This window comes from Argopecten irradians, chromosome 4 (genome assembly GCF_041381155.1).
Source record: "Argopecten irradians isolate NY chromosome 4, Ai_NY, whole genome shotgun sequence".
NCBI lineage: Eukaryota > Metazoa > Mollusca > Bivalvia > Pectinida > Pectinidae > Argopecten > Argopecten irradians.
This window is the reverse complement of record NC_091137.1, coordinates 45,422,038-45,440,964: the sequence shown is the minus strand read 5'-3', so window position 1 is coordinate 45,440,964 and position 18,927 is coordinate 45,422,038. Positions and strand designations below refer to the sequence as shown.

Genomic DNA, 18,927 nt, shown 5'->3' with positions numbered 1-18,927 from the left:
TGGGACATCATTCCCTATTAAACGTAATATTATCTGACCATCATTAAAATTGTAATTTTTTATGTTTATTAAACTGGATTTATAATAATGCGACTATCCCCCTCCTCATAATATTGTTCAGTAATGCCTATTTTTTCGAACAGAAAAGGAAAACTTTTAGTGTAAAAAAGTCACCTAAATATATATTATTTTTACATCAGATGTGCACTAATGTATATATAATTTAATGATGTCATGTTGCGATAGTAAATATCAATATATATCCCTATGCACAATTGCTTCTCATTGTGGTTAATGCCATTGGGTATACTGTAAGCCAAGTAATTTTCGTGTGCAACTAAATTTCGAGGAAGATCGGAATGCGCGAAAATCAATAACCACAAAATTGTCCTGAGTCCAGGAATTACAAAACCATTGTATTCTTAATTGAAAATTTAAAACAATTTGAAAATGTTGTCCAACATAAAAACGCGACATACGTCACCGGGAAAATACCTTAGATTACAGTAAATATGTTTGTTTTTGTTAAAACTACAATTAAACAAGGACTCTGCCTGTGTGTTTTAGCGACATTTTCCGATTGGCTATAGTGGTACATGTATCATGTGGTTCTAGACGGAAAAGACTTGATGAAAGAGTTTTTTTTATCAATCATGAAATGACTTTCTCTAAGAGTTGTACAACTACGGTATGGGCATACTATTTTAAGTTTTTAATGATTATGACTGATACGTTACTTGTGTATTTATTCTAGGTTGATAATTCCATTTTGTTAATTGACTCGACTTCATGTCTTTATTGTATCAAAATAGCATAGATGCATTATGTATTTCAAGACATTCTTACAATTGAAACCTTCATATGATAATAAAGAACAATCCATTTTAAAATTTCTATTTTGAAATTAGACCTTTGAAATGGTCCCTTAACCCCGGATAGAATTTTGTCCCGGCTACTGAATGGTTGAATAATTATGAACTTCCAACGTAAAAAAATCCTGAGATATCTATCCTTAGGTACACTATAGGGAACAACCAACTATATAAAACAAAGACCTTCGAAATGGCCCCTGCGTATACAAGATTGAGCCCAGGGTAGAATTTTAACCCGGCCGCTGATTGGCTGGCTAATTATGAATTTCAAAAGTAAAAATGTTTTCTGACAGGTAATTATTCCTAGATAACCATGATATGAATTTGGAAATTCATATTGAGATTTAGGTTCAAAATATCAATTTTGATAATGAATAGGTAAAAACATTAGAATTTCAGGATTTTTTAGTGCAAAATGCGCCTGATTTCAATAAAGCTACCCTGGTTGGAGTTTGAGCAGAAGGACCCAAACTTTTTTTTCTATCTAGTGTTATATGAGAACCTAGACTTTAATTATAGAACACAATAGCTAACTAATATTCCTTTGTTTTAATAATACAGTACAAAACTTGAACAAAGTTTAACACTGTGGTCTATGTAAAATTATTTAGTTGGTTGCTCTCTATAACAGCGATATAAATTTGGAAAGTGAGAATGAAATTAGGTTCAAAAAATAGATGTTGATAATGAATGGGTAAAACAAATATAATTATTTTAGGATTTTTCAAGTGCAGAATCGCCGTCGTTCAAAATGGCTACCTTGCTGGTAGTTCTTTACTGAAGGGCCACACTTTTCATCTTTTTATTAAATGAGAACCAAGATCTTAGTTGATAACTGAATTTGATTCAGTAATTTTAACACTGTGGTTTATGGAAAAGCAATTATAGTAGGGTGTTTTATATACATTTGTCTATTAAAAATATTGTAAATACTTGAATATAATACACTCCCGATAATGAAGTGGATGTATATGATACATATATTTATGTTTTAATATTAAAGTTTAGCTATTGAAAAAGTGTATGGGTAATAAAACGATATAATACTGTCTATATTGAGAAATGTTGTGAATGATGGTCTAGGCATGTATTTAAAATGAGATGTATGAATGTTTTACTTGATACTTATAACCATTTCGTTAATAACCGAGATATATATGGGGACAAAACAAGGCTATTGTGATTTGTATGATATATATCTAATACTTGTATCTGTTTAATTCTTCTTTAAAAGAAAGTATTTTTTCTCATTTGATAACAAATACAGGAGCATTTCTCTGTTTTGTTTAACTTGTTTATTTCTACATGTTTCATTGACAAAAGATGATGATATAACAATAGAATTGATCATGAGACGTAGCCTATTGTATCTCTCCCTCCTGATACATGTGACAAAACAATTGATATTTCCTTTGATTTGTAAAGTTTCGCTTGATAACTGAATCTCATATTCCATTGTTTTCAAGACATGTACATCAATTTACCATATATCTAATATGTTGTTTATTTTAATGTTTGATTTAATCGGTATATTGTGTTTTATCCTGCAACTGTCGCATACGTTTGGGGTTGTAAACTCATCTTAAGCCATCGATATACATATATATATATTCTGATATTTTTAAGAAACCTTTATGTTTTGCTCCGGAAAGGTAGTGGGCCTTCAAGTTGGTCGTTGGTCTGAATGTCATTTCTCATAAAGGAATAAAAAATAATTTGATCAATACTTCGATGAATCTAGTAATGAGTTTGTTTTTGTTATTTTATGAATTTGGTATTGTGATTGATGATAAAAAAGTAATTAACTAACATAATATATAATAATAAAAATACTGTTAGAGGTATCTTCATCATCCCAGCTGTTCCGAAATCAGAATGATTTTTTTAGTGTTCCAGCAAAATTAATGTATTTTATTTTTCTTACTTTTTTAGTAAATCAACTTTTTATGTCCCTGTTCCCCCGATGCAAAAATTCACTTGGAAGGTCTTTATCACTACGGTGTTAATTTCGGTTGAAAACAAGCGTTCTGACGCCCTTCGAATTTGCGAATTCAAACTCAACAAACGTAGCTGAACAATATCAATAAACCAGATATTTTCAGCACTAATATCGAGATTAATCAGGCATATAACTCGATACCAGGTAATAAGAATTTCCTGTAACAGTTGCGATAGGAAAATATTGCGATGTGAGTAAATAAATGTTTAATTTCTTTATTCTGATTACCATTTCTAAATTTGACGATTTGATCCCGAACATTCCAATGACGTCACTTTTTAGTCCTCTATGAGCCCGGGTGATTCGACCTTGCAAGCTGACGTTTTGAAGGAATAAGCATTCACTTGTGGTTTTATGGTGGCAATTTACTCATATACAACATAACATAGTTTAAAATAATAGTGTAATTTATCTTGAAACATTTCATTATTTAAAAATCACTTTGACAAAAAGAAAAACAAACAGTAGGCCTAGGCTAAAATGTAAATCTTACAGCGTTTGTAGATACAATGCTCGTTGAAATTTATGAAATATTGCGCAAAAAACATCATTAACATGCTTCTGAAAAACATAATTAATTATTTGAATTGAATTTGTTTGACATTGTGTGTGAAAAATCTATTTTGGTCTTTCGCCGTCGAAAACCGATGAAATCGCGGTACTGGGTTGCGAGCAGCTATCGTGATTTTTTCGTGTTTTTTTTTTCATTAAAAAGAAGCGATCTTTGAAGACTTAAACATTCACATGAACAAATTTTAGTATGGTGGCATATTTCTGTCGTCGTGGTTATTTTAGGTCACGTTACCGTAACATGTCTTGTCGAGATAGAATATGTCGAAAAGTCGTGTTATAACAAGGTTTGCCGCGATAGCTATGTCGACAAGTCGACTTTTAACACGACTTGTCGACTTAACTATCTCGGCAAGGCATGTTAGCTTATCACGACATACAAATTAAAATATCATGGATCTCAACCTGAATTCTCTTTTTGCCCATTTATGCCATCTAGATAGTTTGGCCGATCGCGAGTTGAGTTATAGATAGACACTGACTTCTCGGAACTCCTCGGGTCTTACATTTACTGGAGGCGACGTAGTGCAGCAAACACGTAAGTACAAATTAAGATTGTAGGATGATTTCACAATGAAACAGTAGGCCTAATCAGATTCATTGTTTATCAATTGATCCTCTCTTAGTTTTAATATCATTATTTGTTTTTGTTTGGAAAGAGCGATACTTTTCCTTTAAAATTATCCTACACATCTTTAGACCTCTAAAACGTCTAAATATGGTCTTATGGCCCCAGGTGAGTACATGATTATATAACCTGTAACTAATTCTCAGATCTCTGTGCTTGGTAGTTGTCGCTCGTTCGGGACAGGCAGTCACGTGCACATGGCCAGTTGAGTGCTTACAGTACAATGATATACATGGAGATATGTGGACGGACTATTATTTGGATTTATATTCACTTGTGTAGAATTTTTCACTTTGACAAAAATCTAAAATCTAAATGACAGTTTAGAGAAGTTGACTGTCCCATACAGCATTACAGGTAGCGACTTTATATACGTATTAGTAGGTGATATACAGTGGACAACTGCTAGGTGTGTATGTGTATTTCTGTACATGTATAGACTGAGTGCACGTGTGTCAATTAACGCGCTTTATATAGGGGTCGGAGATCGCGTCGGATTGTAAAAGATAATGTCTGTACTCGACAGGGGAATGTCTCACAAACGATTCTTGAAATACAAGTTTACTTATTTTTGTAATCACTGATATTTTGTAACTGGTATAGTCAGCTTTAACATTTGGAAGAAAACTGTGTGATGACTGCACGCCAAAATTTCCTTTGTCTATCACCATGAAATTGGACCACATTGGCCGTTCCTCCTTCCTCTTAACAAGTACGTTAGCTCACACACAAGATAACCCCTACGCTGTGTGCAAAGTTCAATCAGTCTTGGTAGACCCAGCCACTCGCAAATCTACGTCATTTCCGGATTGGTGGAGAAAGAAATACGGACAAGATCAAGCCGTTGATGGAACTCCATTGAAAATGAAGACGCTTCCAGAAATAAACCATTCCGTCGGTAGCCGGAATGACGTCATTGTGACCCCGGGAAAGTTCGACGCTGACATTCTCACAAATTGAATGAACTACGCTCAACATTGTGTGGAGGCTTGCAGTTTTGGTGTAATACATAGATCTAGAGTGTAACAACAACAGGGATAAGACGTTTGGGAAACCAAGATGTATTTGATAATATATTTGATATTATAATAAGATATTTGTCCCATCGGACAGAGATATCCGCTATTCCGATGAGGGAAAAATTTCGCTGTCATACCCAGGGCAGGATAGTCTGCACGGTCTTCCTTCATATATTTTATTGATGTTTACCCGGTAAAAAGACTTATTTTTACCGGTTTTCATACAATATCAGTTAGTATTTCTATGACTGTGAATATTATAAAATGATTAAGATTCTTGTCTGTCACAGTGCAACAAGTTTAACAAAGTTTTTGACAAAGTAAAATACGAATGATTAAGTTGATTTATATATTCTTGTGTTTTTAATCGCGTATTTATAGTTTTTAATATTTTTGGGTAAGTTACAGGGGCAGAAAAAGGATCATTCCCTACCTAGAGAGTAGGACAGGGAAATGGCTACCCTCGGAGGAGATTCACGACAGTTTAACCCTTGGAAAACCTCGAGTTAGACAGTTATGAATCTCTTTCTCGGGTAGAGATTTCTCTTTCTCCCATACTTCACAGAGATTTCCCGTGGTTGCTAGGGAAAAGATATCTCTATCTTACACAGGGGGTGTAAGACAGCTCACACGCGCTAGACCATAACGTGACGTCATCAACACATGCTACGTGACTTCGGCGCGCATTGTAGATGACGTCATCAATTTTGACGCATAACGACGTTCCTACGATAATGGCGCGATGAAAAAGCTTGAAACCAAGTGGAATTTCGTCATTTTTTTCTAATGAGTAGAAAAAGAATCAAGCATGGGTCTGTGAAGTGGACAGGGATACTCAATCCTCTTGAAAGATTTTGGCCCTCAACCCTCGGCAAGCCTCGGGGTGATCGGCCAAAATCTTTCACTCGGGTTGAGATATCCCTGTCCACTTCACAGATCCATGTAAGATTCTATTATTCTTATCCTCAAGGGAGGGAAAGATCCTTTTTATCCATAGCTGACACGTGGTGTCTTAGGAAAACGGTAATGATTTTTTTTAATGTTCGTGTTTTGAAAGACAATGATATATGTTCTGAAGTATCAATAAAGTTCTTCTAAAATAAAATCAGTCATTGGATGTGGATATGAAAGGTAGGGATATTCTACCTTCGGGATTACACAATGTTGTAAAACTCTCGGGCAAAATATACCCATTCTTCATATTTACATGTAGATATGAAAGAGTCTTATATCATAGTATAACATGCATTGTATATTCGTATTCGATAGATTGAGCATGATGGAGCTTATGTAGTTCGAAGTTAATATTAGATTTTTAACATATTTGCTAGTGATATCAAATTCATTCTGACCTGTATAATTTACAAAAATATTATATTTAAATGTGCTTGGTCTTTCGTAATATTATCTATACATGCATTTCTTTCTGCTGACAATGAATTGATGATTGTTACGATATGACGTATAATGAAAATTAAAACAATCCCTTTAATTACACGAGTTACGTATTTTTTTTAATTTCATGGTATGTTCAACAATCTCTACCACATTCAATTAACAGTTTACTATTACAAAGTCTACATTTATGATATGCAGCGAGATGCGTGTGTGAAATGCGTGCATGTTTTAGGAGACTGCAGTATGTTTGTCTTAAAATTCTTTGTAATAGTGGACACTATTGCACTTTGTATAGTGCATGCGGACAGAGACGCAGAGCAAGCATATCCGTCCTGGTCATATAATGTTGTCAACGGGTAGACCAGTCGTCCCGCTCCAATTAATGCTGGGCGCTAAGCAGGAGCCGAAACTACCGCATTTATAAAATACGTCGTATGCACTTTGTTTAAAATTTGAAAAATAAATAACTTCTCGTTAGGGTATGTGTATCTTTCTTAATTTTGGTCTCGACATTATTTGAAAATGTATGTATTCAAATTATATAAATTTTTCCATTTTTTAAAAATTTGAAAACAAATTTTATTTGCTTTTTCCACATACATTGTACATGTATATTACAGTACAGAGACATATTACAAAAAGACATCGCTTTCTCTATCGCTTTCTCTCTTAAAAGAACTACATGTAATACCGCTTTCCATTCAAACTCTGTCCATTTTAAACACAAACAAGTACAATAAATGTTGAATAAAATATAAAATTGCTCGATCTTGATAATTTCTTGAAAATAAGGAAAATAAAAGCTGTGTCACTGTTTTCTACGGAGCCAGCCCCCTGTCTCATACTTATTTTATTTCGTTTTATCGAAATACTATTTCCCTCTATAGAATAAGTATTTCGTTAAAACGAAATAACATTTCCATTAAATGTTTTCAGATTATACAAAAAATAACGTTTCGATAAAACGAAAGTGTCGTTAAAACGAAATAGTATATTTAACGATAAATAGTTCGATAAAGCGTAATAAAATAAGTGGGGCATGTCAGCCAGGGGGCTTCGTAGTTTCCATTCACACTGTTAAAACTTAAGGCTTTTGATCTAATTTGGGTTTTTTTTTTACATCTAAAACAATTTTTGAAAGTGGAGAAAAATATTCACAACATTAGTTGCATGTCGTTGCTCTATATAATCGCCGTTTATTTGCATGATAAAGGGACATAATTCTTGCAGATTTTGTCCATAGTAGATACACAGGTTATCTCCCCTCAATCGCCATACCAAACCATCTCGTGACGCCTCCGTGAACTGGCATTATGGAATCGTGTTAGCTATTAGAACAGGGATGGGGTCTCGAACAGCATCAGCTCTCGCTCGTGGGTTTCCAAGGTAGGCACAACAGCCGGACAATCTGCATTGATATTTATATAACGTATCACCGGCCTAGCCTATATACAGGCGAGAATGGGTAAACATTTCCGGTTAGAATACGCGCGGACTGCGGATTGACAGAGAACGACCTACTAATGTATTTAATAATTATACCGATTTTTTTCTCTATCATTATGAATTATATATTCATTTCCAACTTCTTAGAAACGTACTTTGAAATGATACAACCTACTTATTTGTAAATAGCATAGCATTGTGTTAGTCATGCGTATACATAGAACTAATTAAATGTACATGTATGATCACCTTGAACTATCACTGCTCTTATTTGCCTCGACATGGTGTACACTACACCTAGGTTATTATTTTTCCTGCTGACTTATGTTTCCACGTTTTTCTGGTGTTCTCGAAGGCTTTATCAAAACCTTTTCCCGGTGTTTTCTATATATAGGGATCTGCACTACAGAATTTAGCAGTAGGCCTATACAGTTGTTGACTGGGATTGAGGACAACAGCTGATTTGTTGAACCCGGAAACTAACTGTTAGGCTACCCGATCGAGGCCGAAGGCAGAGGGCAACAGTTTGTGTGTACGTCCAACAAATCATCTGTTATCCGAAAACCCAGTAAGTAACTGTTTAGTTATACTCCATTGTGACGTCACTCCGGTCCAACAGCACATTTTAACAGTGTTATGGACCGCTTGACGGAACAGTTCATTTATTGAATAGAGTTTATTTAAAACTATTTTATAGGGATATAACAAAGTGTATTGTTGTACCCATATAAGATAGTTTCTATATAAACTCTATTGACAAAAAATGCCAATAAATGAACTGTTCTGTGGAGCGGTCCAAAGACCTGTTAAAATGTGCTGTTGGACCGGAGTGGCGTCATACCTACAATTCATGACGTCAACACATTGTTTTGAATCAATGGGTATAACAAAACAGTTATCGACTAAGTTTTCGGGCAACAGATGATTTGTTGGACCCTCAAACAAACTATAATATCATAAAACTATCTTATATGGTTTCAACAAATAATCTGTTGCCCGAAAACCCAGTCATCAACTGTATACTGTACTGTTCTAGGATATATTGCGGATTATTTTCCGAGTTCAATACTTGTTATGTGTTGAATGTTGTGTAGACCTTATTAGGTAGTTTTTGGTATTTATCGAGGATGTGTTACTTCGATTCGTGGATGGGCGATTTCTCTCTTGTTTTAACCCTGTACAACACATGCTTTTTATGACACTATATAGTATATACTAGTACATCCTCAATACTCCAGGGGTTACAGTTACTGACATCATATCCACTCCTAGACTAGCTCATAGTAAAACTGAAGTCAGCCCAAGAGAAAAAATCTGAACCAATTTGACACGTATGCAAAGAGCGACGCCCAACTGTCAAACAAAGAGCAACACCAACAGCCAAACCACAGAGTAACTTTATAAGGCTCTTTGATGTATATCAAAGTACTAAATTATCTGCTCTGTTGCCTCCAGTTTTACTATGATATAGTCCTTGGGATGGATATAACGACAGTGACAGTAGCCCCCGGGATATCGATGATGATAATAGCATGGCTATGTCACAATACTGTAGTTACGTGTGTTTACATCCTCGATATTCCAGGGGTTCCCGTCACTTACGATCTCTACACCCCTAGACTATCTCAGTAAAATTTGAGTACCGTTATACGGCTCTTTTGATGTGCATCAAACGATTAAATTACCTGTTCTGTTTTGTTGCCTCCAATTTTACTAGAAGATAGTCCAGGGCCTAGTTTCATCAACTTTCCTTAACTTTAAGAAATTCCTTAACTTAACTTCCCCCATAGAAAAGCATACAGAAGTTATGGAAATAATCTTAAGTTAAGGAGCCTTCCTTAAATTCTGTAATGCTTTCCTATGGAGCATTTTAAGTTAAGGGATTCCTTAAATTTAAGGAATGTTCATGAAACTGGGCCCTGGGGTGTAGAGATCGAAAGTGATTGGAACCCCTGGAGTATCAAGGATGGTGTGTGTATTGCAATATGTCACGGTAGAACAGGTCATGTCAGTATTAGAGATATCAATTGATATGTTTATAAGCTTTTTGATCGTAAGCTGAATGAGATAAGCTGTTTGGTAGGACGGAAACAAATATAGCAGTTATTGATACGTGTACGTATTTGTCATTCGATAGGATCGCCCGTCAGCTGAACTACCAACGTGAGTTTTTGTCACCAAGTACAATTCGGGTAACAATCCCTGGAGGTTTACCTTACCAGGCATTCGAACCGAAAGGTAAGAAGGACTTATTAGCCTTGCAGTTTACAGTTTGTTTGACATCATTTCGCTCTACGAAGTTATGTATCCATGGCAACATATTTCACTATAATGCAAAATATTATAAGTTGTCTGATTCCCAACTGTTCCCATTGTCAATAATTCAATTATGCTTTTAACGAGCGTTTTCATTTGCTTAAAAAAATACTTTATCATCCCATAAAGAAATAAAATGGCGTCGCCATTTGTAACGTTGCTTCTGATTGGCTGAGGTAACGGCGTAATGATTTCAAAGACAAAAGAGTTCCTAAATTAGTTTTGAATATTGAAGAGACTATCTTTAGTAATTTGAATTATAAGGATTAATTTTAATAGATTTTTTATGTTATAGAGATATAACACAAAAATCTGACTGTACATACTCTCATCATAAACCGCTTCGCGGTTTATTTAGAGTACACTCATATTTTTTAGTTATATCTCCGTAACATCAAAAAATCTATTCAAGTAAATCCTTAAATACATTGTCACATGGGGTTCAACATACATTAGTGACGTCACAACCGGGTTTGATATTGTCCTTAGGATATGAGGACCTTTGATTTTGTCCGTGTGTTGTTATACATCCCTGGTAATATAATTTTAGACAAACCTATCTGAGAGCGCAGCAGCTAATCAATTCTTTCGGTTTTTTTAAATGTGTAAACAAATAGAAATATGCCAGTTAAATAAAGGATATCCAACGATGAAAGAGTAACTCCCCCCTGACCCATCGAGTCCTTACAGATATTGACAGGTTTTTTAAGTGCGAGTGGTACTCGTACTATGATTTTCCTTGTCGAGTGTAGAGTCTGTGTACATCCGCTATGCGCAGATTCCAACTGCGCACACGATCACCGAATTTATTTTCTTATAGCTAATTTCTTTTTATCATTCTTGCACCCAGTCACGATATTCTAAGTTGATCGACTGTGGGAAGCTTTTCGAAACAATACAAGCAGTGTCAATAAAATACAAGTGGCTGAATTTTTATACCTCATCATATAGCATGATACTATCGCTTACTAATATGTGTATCAATAATACCAAATAAAAAAACACACGACAATCATAAAATATCAGATAAATTATCTCCAGAAGCGTGCATGACAACAGGTATTGAGAGTATTTCTATTATTATAAGCAATCCTTTTTATGTAACATTCACACATTTAATTTTATGGTTTTATTTATTACAATGCACCAAGGCGGATAATAATCAACGTACACCTACTTTTTTAGGAAAGAATTTTGCTGAAATATTTCCTAGGGTGTATGTAGAAACACATTTATATGGCCGAATTACTGGTTATTGAGTTTTATAAAACCAATATTGAGTTATACTTTCTGAAACAATACGAGCTGCGGCTACCTTGACCCAGTATTATAGCGATCAAGCGGAAAATTCCGAAGCAACTTGCTCACGTTAAATGCTTTTAAGAAGATTCAGGACAACATGTAATCTTTCACTAATGTGAAATTGATTTTTTCCCAAGCGTTACTTGTTTGTAATCACGCGAGAGTGTGACTTTGGATACTGTCTTGCGCGATGCTTGTGTTGATATCCTGTTTCCGGTTTTTGAGAAAGTTTTTTCCAACTCTACATATATTGGATGATTTACATATACATGTAGAATATACACATAGAAGTACATGTTTTACTGGACCAGAGGTTATTTGATTTTTAATTTGAAAAAATCCAATGCTGAACATTGTTACATACAATGTTATATACTTAAATGGTAAACACATTTTGTCAATCAAACATCTATTTTAAAATCTAAAATTAAATTTACACATTAGTAGAGATTTTGAAGCAAATGCAGATTTTGACAAAAAAATCAAACATTCTTATGTCTGTACCAACAGGGGCGAAGGTGGCACCAGTGAGCTTGCTTCAGCTGTTCGAGTCTGTTCGGGCTTTTAGCCTGTGGCCAATACCCACTGCCGAGCGACCCGAAAGTTCCTTCGCGGATTTCAAAGAATTGCTGTTGGAGAATTTCTTCTTTATAGTAACAGTAAAACTTACCGTCGAAAGACAATTGTATGACGAATCTATGCCAAAATTTCCGTTGTCTATCACCATGAAATTGGACCACATTGGCCGTTCCTCCTTCCTCTTAACAAGTACGTTAGCTCACACACAAGATAACCCCTACGCTGTGTGCAAAGTTCAATCAGTATTGGTAGATCCAGCCACTCGCAAATCTACGTCATTTCCGGATTGGTGGAGAAAGAAATACGGACAAGATCCAGCCGTTGACGGAACTCCATTAAAAATGAAGACGCTACCAGAGATAAACTCTTCCGTCTATAGCCGGAATGACGTCATTGTGACCCCGGGGGAGTGCGACGCATACCTTCACACGAATTGGGCATCGTATGCTCGATATTGCACTGATGCTTGTAGTTTTGGGGTACTACATAAAAAGTATAAAAACATCACTGACAAGACTTTGGAAAACGGAGTTCGGGAACTGGAGATGGCCTTGATTAAGGAATCCCTGGCCGGCGATTCTTTAAACGTGGTGTCTTGGGAAAACGAGGATGACTTGAATTTTCGTGTTTTGAAAGACAAAGATATATGTTCTGAAGTGTCAATGAAGTTCTTCTCATAAATACATAATAATCTTAAATTCTTCATCGTTCTTCAATCAATAATAATCCAAGGAAGCTTCTATGTTTTAAAACTTTTATTTTAATAAATGCAGTTTTCTAATTTAGGTTATTTCGTCAACCGCATGATTGCTGTTAAGAGCAAGGCCACTATAGTGATAAAATATTGTTTAATTTGCCCATTATTATTTGATTTGACAACGAGAGATTGCCCAAATACACTCAAAAGTCAAATACTTTTAATAATTACTTACATTTATACATGAAGGCACATTCGGGTCATCGTAGATGTGTTAGATATCTGGTTGGTCGTTCTCAATGTCCTATTAGCAGTAAAGTGCATTAAAGACCCACTACCTTTCCGAAAAAAGCTTTTGATTTTTAAAATGTCAATGTAAAACGAGATTCGATAATTTTGCAGTCACAAAAGTTATTAACTTGCACATTGTACCGTTGATACTACACGTATCATCACCTTCTGAACAATTTGATTAGAATAAATAAAATGTTAATTTAGATAACGCAGGTCGTCTTATGTTTCCCGCCGTCATCCTAAATACCGGGCGGTAGTTGACTATCACTGCTCCAGACGGCAAAACAGCGAAATGACTTTCCACTATTATCATATATTACGGAGAAAATCTTACATATGTTTGGTGTTGTAACCGCGCCTTAGGCCATCGATATATATTGTCTTTTTTAAGAATTCTTTATGTTTTGCTCCAGAAAGGAAGTGGACCTTTAAAGGCCCACTACCTTTCCGGAGCAAAATATAAAGATTTCTTGAAACATTAGTTACCTCAGAAAATATATACCGATGGCCTAAGATAAGGTTACAACACCAAACATATGCAAGATTTCCTGCGTAATATATGATAACAATGGAGAGTGATTTCGCTGTTTTACCGTCTGATGCAGTCATAGTCAACTACCGCGCGGTATTTAGGACGACGGGGAAAACATAAGACGACCCGCGTTATGAAAATAAACATTTTATTTATTTTAATTGAATTGTTTAGGAGGCGATAATAAGTGTAGTATTAACGTTAAGTTAATAACTTTTGCCACTCTACAAAATTATTAATCTCGTTTTACATTCCCATTTTAAAAATCAAAAACCGTTTCGGAAAGTTAGTGCGCCTTTAACACGTGTACTCCATGAATAATACCATCCTCGATACTCCAGGGGTTACTATTACCGACATTATCTCATCGTGATTTAACCCTTAGAGTGCCACAGTATAACGGTACACTGTGGTTGACTGTGTGGCTTTGAAGTTGGACGTCGCTTTCTCTGTAGTCTTCAAAGGAAATCTTTACTAGCCTGTGATTGGTCAAATGTTTTCCGCTGAGCTTCCTTCTATTTCACTATGAGATAGTCCAGGGATGTAGAGATCGTAAGTGATCGGAACCCCTAGAATACCGAGGATGCCCAAGACTATCTCATAGTAAAACTGGAGGTAACAGAGTCGACACAGGTTATTTGATCCTTTGACATACATCAAAGAAATTGTATAACGGTACACTGAGGTTGACTGTTGCTTTGAAGTTGGGCGTCGCTCTCTTTGTAATCTTCAAAGGAAGTGTCTACAGGCATGTGATTGGTCAGTTTTTTTTCTCCTGAACTGCCTTCAGTTTTACTATGCATGAGGTAGTCCGGGATGGATTTTACGTAAGTGATTGTAACCTTGGGATATCGAGGATGATCCTCCCTCACACACAGACATACACACGCACCCTCTCTCACACATACACTCACCCTCCCTTATACACACATACACTCACCCTCCCTTATACACACGTATGGACATATTTAGTATCGACGAATGGTGAGTACAATCCAAGGACATATCCACAATTATGATGTATCTGGGCCTCATTATTTCAGCCAACTGTACCGGAAACAATGGAATCAAGTCTCTCAGGCTTGTTGACATGTTTCCATGGACTGACGTGGATACTTCGACGCAAATTAGTAAAACTGCCCTGATAATTGGATATTCTTTCTGAGACACAACAAGTCTTTCAGTACACAATAAATAGCCAGAGGATAAAATTGATATTTCTTGCTCCAGATATCTAAAACATTGCTCTTTCTCTCGTCCGCCGTTTCTTATTCAGTAGAAATGTTTAATTGCTATGATGATATTTAAATGGGTATTTGTGATGTACCTCGGTCGGTTAATATAGTGTGATACTTTGATTAAAAATGATGACACATGTGACTGTAACACATATAACCCAACGTTCTGGACATATTGTTGAAATGTAAGGTTAAATATTGAGTAATAGACATTTGTTTCGTGTGGGTCTTGAATTGCAACACAAACCAAACTGGTAGCTCAAGTTTATCTGGCACATAAACTTTTTCACCCCTGAAGACACATTTAGGAACTTCTAAATCAAAGACTGGAGCAGTTCGTTGTAAAAATTAAGGGGTATTTAAGCGTAAAGACATTATGGTTGGGAAATTTTGAAATGTCATATACTATTACCGTGTATATTACTGTCGCCATGGATACCAAATGCATTATGTTTATTTTTTGTGTTATAATACTTAAAAGAAATTCAATAACTGTCTTAATACTCCTCCAGAGCGGATATGTCAATCCGCCATTTTTATCAATCAGTTTATCATTGAGCAATACACCTTCCAGTTTAAAATATTGACTGTCTTGCTTTTACTGTCGCAGTTTTCGAGCCGAATGATTTTTTTTCACGACGGTTTGATTTCTTGACTTTAAATCATTTGGTTCTATTTTACATATGTTTGCACGTTTTTCGCGCAGACGTACTTGGAATTTGCGATTTCTTTCTTTCCGCGAAATTCGCAAAAAAAAAACCAAACTTATAAGGTTGTTAACGGACATGCAGCCAAGTGTTTTGTATAGATCTCCAGCGAAGTAAATCAAATAGGTTGGTTCTATTCGAAATTCGTAAACATTAATCGCATGCAAAAATATGTTGTTAGGTGCTAGTGTAACGTTATGCATACTAAACGACAGAAAACAATACCCAGTGAAACTGATTACAGTATTGTAGGGTGTTGTTCTCACTACAGATACGCCATGCCTAAATCTGACAGCTTTATTGTCAAAAGAATTGGAAAAATACTGCAACCTGCCAAGGCAGTCATATTTATCCAATTTAATGTTCCGATATCTCCCAGAGTTCATTGCGGTCCCCTGATTTCAACGTGAAACTATGGGAGAGATTGTAAGGCATGTTTCTGCAATCGTATTATTTAAGGTTGCGGTACTGTAACTCGAATTTGCCATGATAATGTAGCATGACTATAGTTGAAATATTCATGTCGGCAAATAGACTTATTACAAGACTTGTCGTCAGAATCATCTTGGAAGATGAAGTTATATTATCGTGGCTGGCTATTATGGACCTTGTCGTAATAAGCTAAGCTAATTATAATAATAATTTTTGTTATAACTTTGCCTGCCGACATAATTATCTTGGCAAAGTCGAGTTACAGTAACACGATGGCAGATATATGTCACCATTGGTGATAGATTGGCACGTCACCCGATTATATTCCTTCCTCTGTTAAGCTGCTAGGCGTGTCGGTATAACTGTATGCTGTAACTTTACATATCATATGTCAGTTGTCGAAATTCTGTTGGCAGATTTAAGTTCATACCTAGGTGTCGATGTAAAGTTATGGCGCGGTTCTCTGACATTTGATAGTTGAGTTTTTTTTTTTTTTTTTTTTTGCATTAAAGGTTTTTGTCCAATCAAGTTTATTTGATGACATAAAGTTAACCGATACCACCTAAAGCTATAAATTCACGACAATTTTGATGACGACTCATATGTGCATTGTGTAGCAGTGTGTGAGTGTCTGTTTTTGGAGGATGTGGTTTATTTGTAATAGTGGAACGTTTGCCCCTTTTTATAGTGCAATCTAACTGAAGCATGACACCGAACAAGAACACGCACCCGGCCACAGTATACTAACAACTAGCACACCAGTCGTTCCACTCCCGTTATTGCTGAACGCTAATCAGGAGCAGAAGCTACCACTTTTATAGACCATGGCGTGTTTCGGTCAGGGGAGTCTTCCTCACAGGGACGAGCTTTCAACTCAAGGTCAAAATTGAGGCAGTGTCAAGGGAGACGTTAGGAAGAAAAAACTCAGTAAAAAGGAAAAAAAAAACCAGAAATCATAAAATATTAAATTTAGTCGTCATCTACGTTCAACAGGTATAATTCTAACGCCTTATCGGCAGAGCCAATTAGGCTAATCTTAAAAAGTGATATGATCAACTTCAATTGACAGCCAATTTACAATGAAGTTTACTTTATCGTATACCAACTATTGCATCTGTCATATCTACACTGGTTTATAACTACCAATCCTATTTATGTTGTTCAGGCTGATAATGGCCCTGCTGTAGTAATTATAAGCTGATCGTGATATTTATGTAATGGACATTTATACTAATTATACAGTCGTAGACTACCAGTATCTTAAAAAGGCATTCTAAATTACGAAAGGTCAATTGTATGATATATATAATCGCGATGTCCAGACCTTACCTATTCAACTTTTTTACTTTTATTTCAGATGATTAAGCACTCAGAGCTGTAGTAGATCTTGGTTGGTTACCAATGACAACAGTAATACGTCACGACGTGTGGTAGACACATAGAAACTGTAGTCAAAGGTTACAGGAGTAATGACGAATGATTAACATTACCATCAAGCTAGGGTGATCTAATTTCAGGAAGTAATTTATATTGTTATAGGCGGAATAAAATGATCGATCAAAGACGGAATAATTAAATGATGTTTTCAAAACACTTCGATGAGAAAATTCTTTACAATTGTTAATTGTGTAATAGTTGACCATTATATAAGTCCCCCAAACGCTACCACAGTCACACCAATGCATTCGGTATCCCTCAAAATCTTTATATAACAATTTTGATTAAAATCGGAAGATATTTAAATTTCGACCAATCAGAATGCTTTACTTTATTACAACGGCAATGTCTGCATTCGAAAAGGGCACAAATTTGTCCGGGATCCTTTAAAACCTTCATATGTACATCTAGTGACCACGCTAAATATATTTAACTCCGGGCAATAATTTTTGAGAAATTTGTAAAGGTTTCTGTCTTTCGCTTGAGAGCTTAATTAAATCATGTTTTCAGTCACAAATATTTCCCATCAATCCAATGACGTTGATGCATTTATTTTAATTAATGTAATATTGTAAATGTAAATTGTAAATGAAAAAGTACTGAAAATGGACATTTTGAATATTTTTGCACACATAAACGAAACAAAAACCATTTATACATATTAGTCCCTTAATTTCAATGTATTAAGCAAATAAGAGAGACCATGCTAGTCGCAAATAACGTATTTAACGTCTCACGGTAAGCTTTAGCTTTGATTTTTGAATGATTAGCGAATATTCCAATATCAAACCGACCGAATATTTGAGTATTTACCGTGAACAAGCCATATGACCCAAACATCATTGTAAATTCGAACATTCGTCATTCATTACATTTTGACATCTCTAGCCTAAAATCCATTCATTGGCATAACGCATGTTTACTATTATTTATGTCGTTAGACGTGAACAAAGACGATTTACGATTTTAATGGTCCATTGCCAATATCTTATTTTCATTGAAGGCCAACATTCTTTCCGACAGGGCTTTTAATTTTGAAAATAGGAATGTAAAACGAGATTAATACGAGATTAATAATGTTGTAGAGTCGCAAAAGCTATTAGCTTACCGCTAATACTACGCCTATCAGCACCTTCTGAAGGATTTGAAATAAAATGCATAAAATGTCAATTTTCATACCAAGGGTCTTCTTATATTACCCACCATCTTCCTAATCTCCGCGTTAGTTGACTATCTCTGTGAAATGAATCTTCATCGTTAACATTGATTACGAAGCAAATCTTGCATTTGTTTGATGTTATAACCTCAACTTAAGCCATCAATATAAATTTTCTGATGGTATTGTTGTTATAAAGAAACTTTAAATTCTTGTTTCGGAAAGGTATTGGACTTTTAAAGAAATCATATAAAAATGTGAAATTGAGATAAAGATTTTTTTTTACTAATTTTACGGAAAGATGT

At 35.3% G+C, this 18,927-nt stretch overlaps 1 protein-coding gene across 1 annotated transcript; it reads left to right on the top strand.

Moving 5' to 3' along the window:
- Positions 1-7,743: 7,743 nt before the first annotated feature.
- Positions 7,744-12,915, top strand: LOC138321825 (uncharacterized). The gene is made up of 3 exons (XM_069265810.1): positions 7,744-7,872; positions 10,070-10,170; positions 12,061-12,915. The coding sequence occupies exons 1-3, from the start codon at positions 7,829-7,831 to the stop codon at positions 12,807-12,809; spliced, it is 894 nt and encodes a 297-aa protein (XP_069121911.1). The 5' UTR covers positions 7,744-7,828; the 3' UTR covers positions 12,810-12,915.
- Positions 12,916-18,927: the final 6,012 nt, after the last annotated feature.

What these genes read in the sequence shown, in the direction of transcription:
- LOC138321825 (XM_069265810.1), top strand. Translation starts at nt 7,829, where the DNA reads ATGGGGTCTCGAACAGCATCAGCTCTCGCTCGTGGGTTTCCAAG. An exon ending in CTCGCTCGTGGGTTTCCAAG is followed by an intron (nt 7,873 to 10,069) that starts GTAGGCACAACA and finishes GTCATTCGATAG; the next exon opens with GATCGCCCGTCAGCTGAACT. An exon ending in CCAGGCATTCGAACCGAAAG is followed by an intron (nt 10,171 to 12,060) that starts GTAAGAAGGACT and finishes CTGTACCAACAG; the next exon opens with GGGCGAAGGTGGCACCAGTG.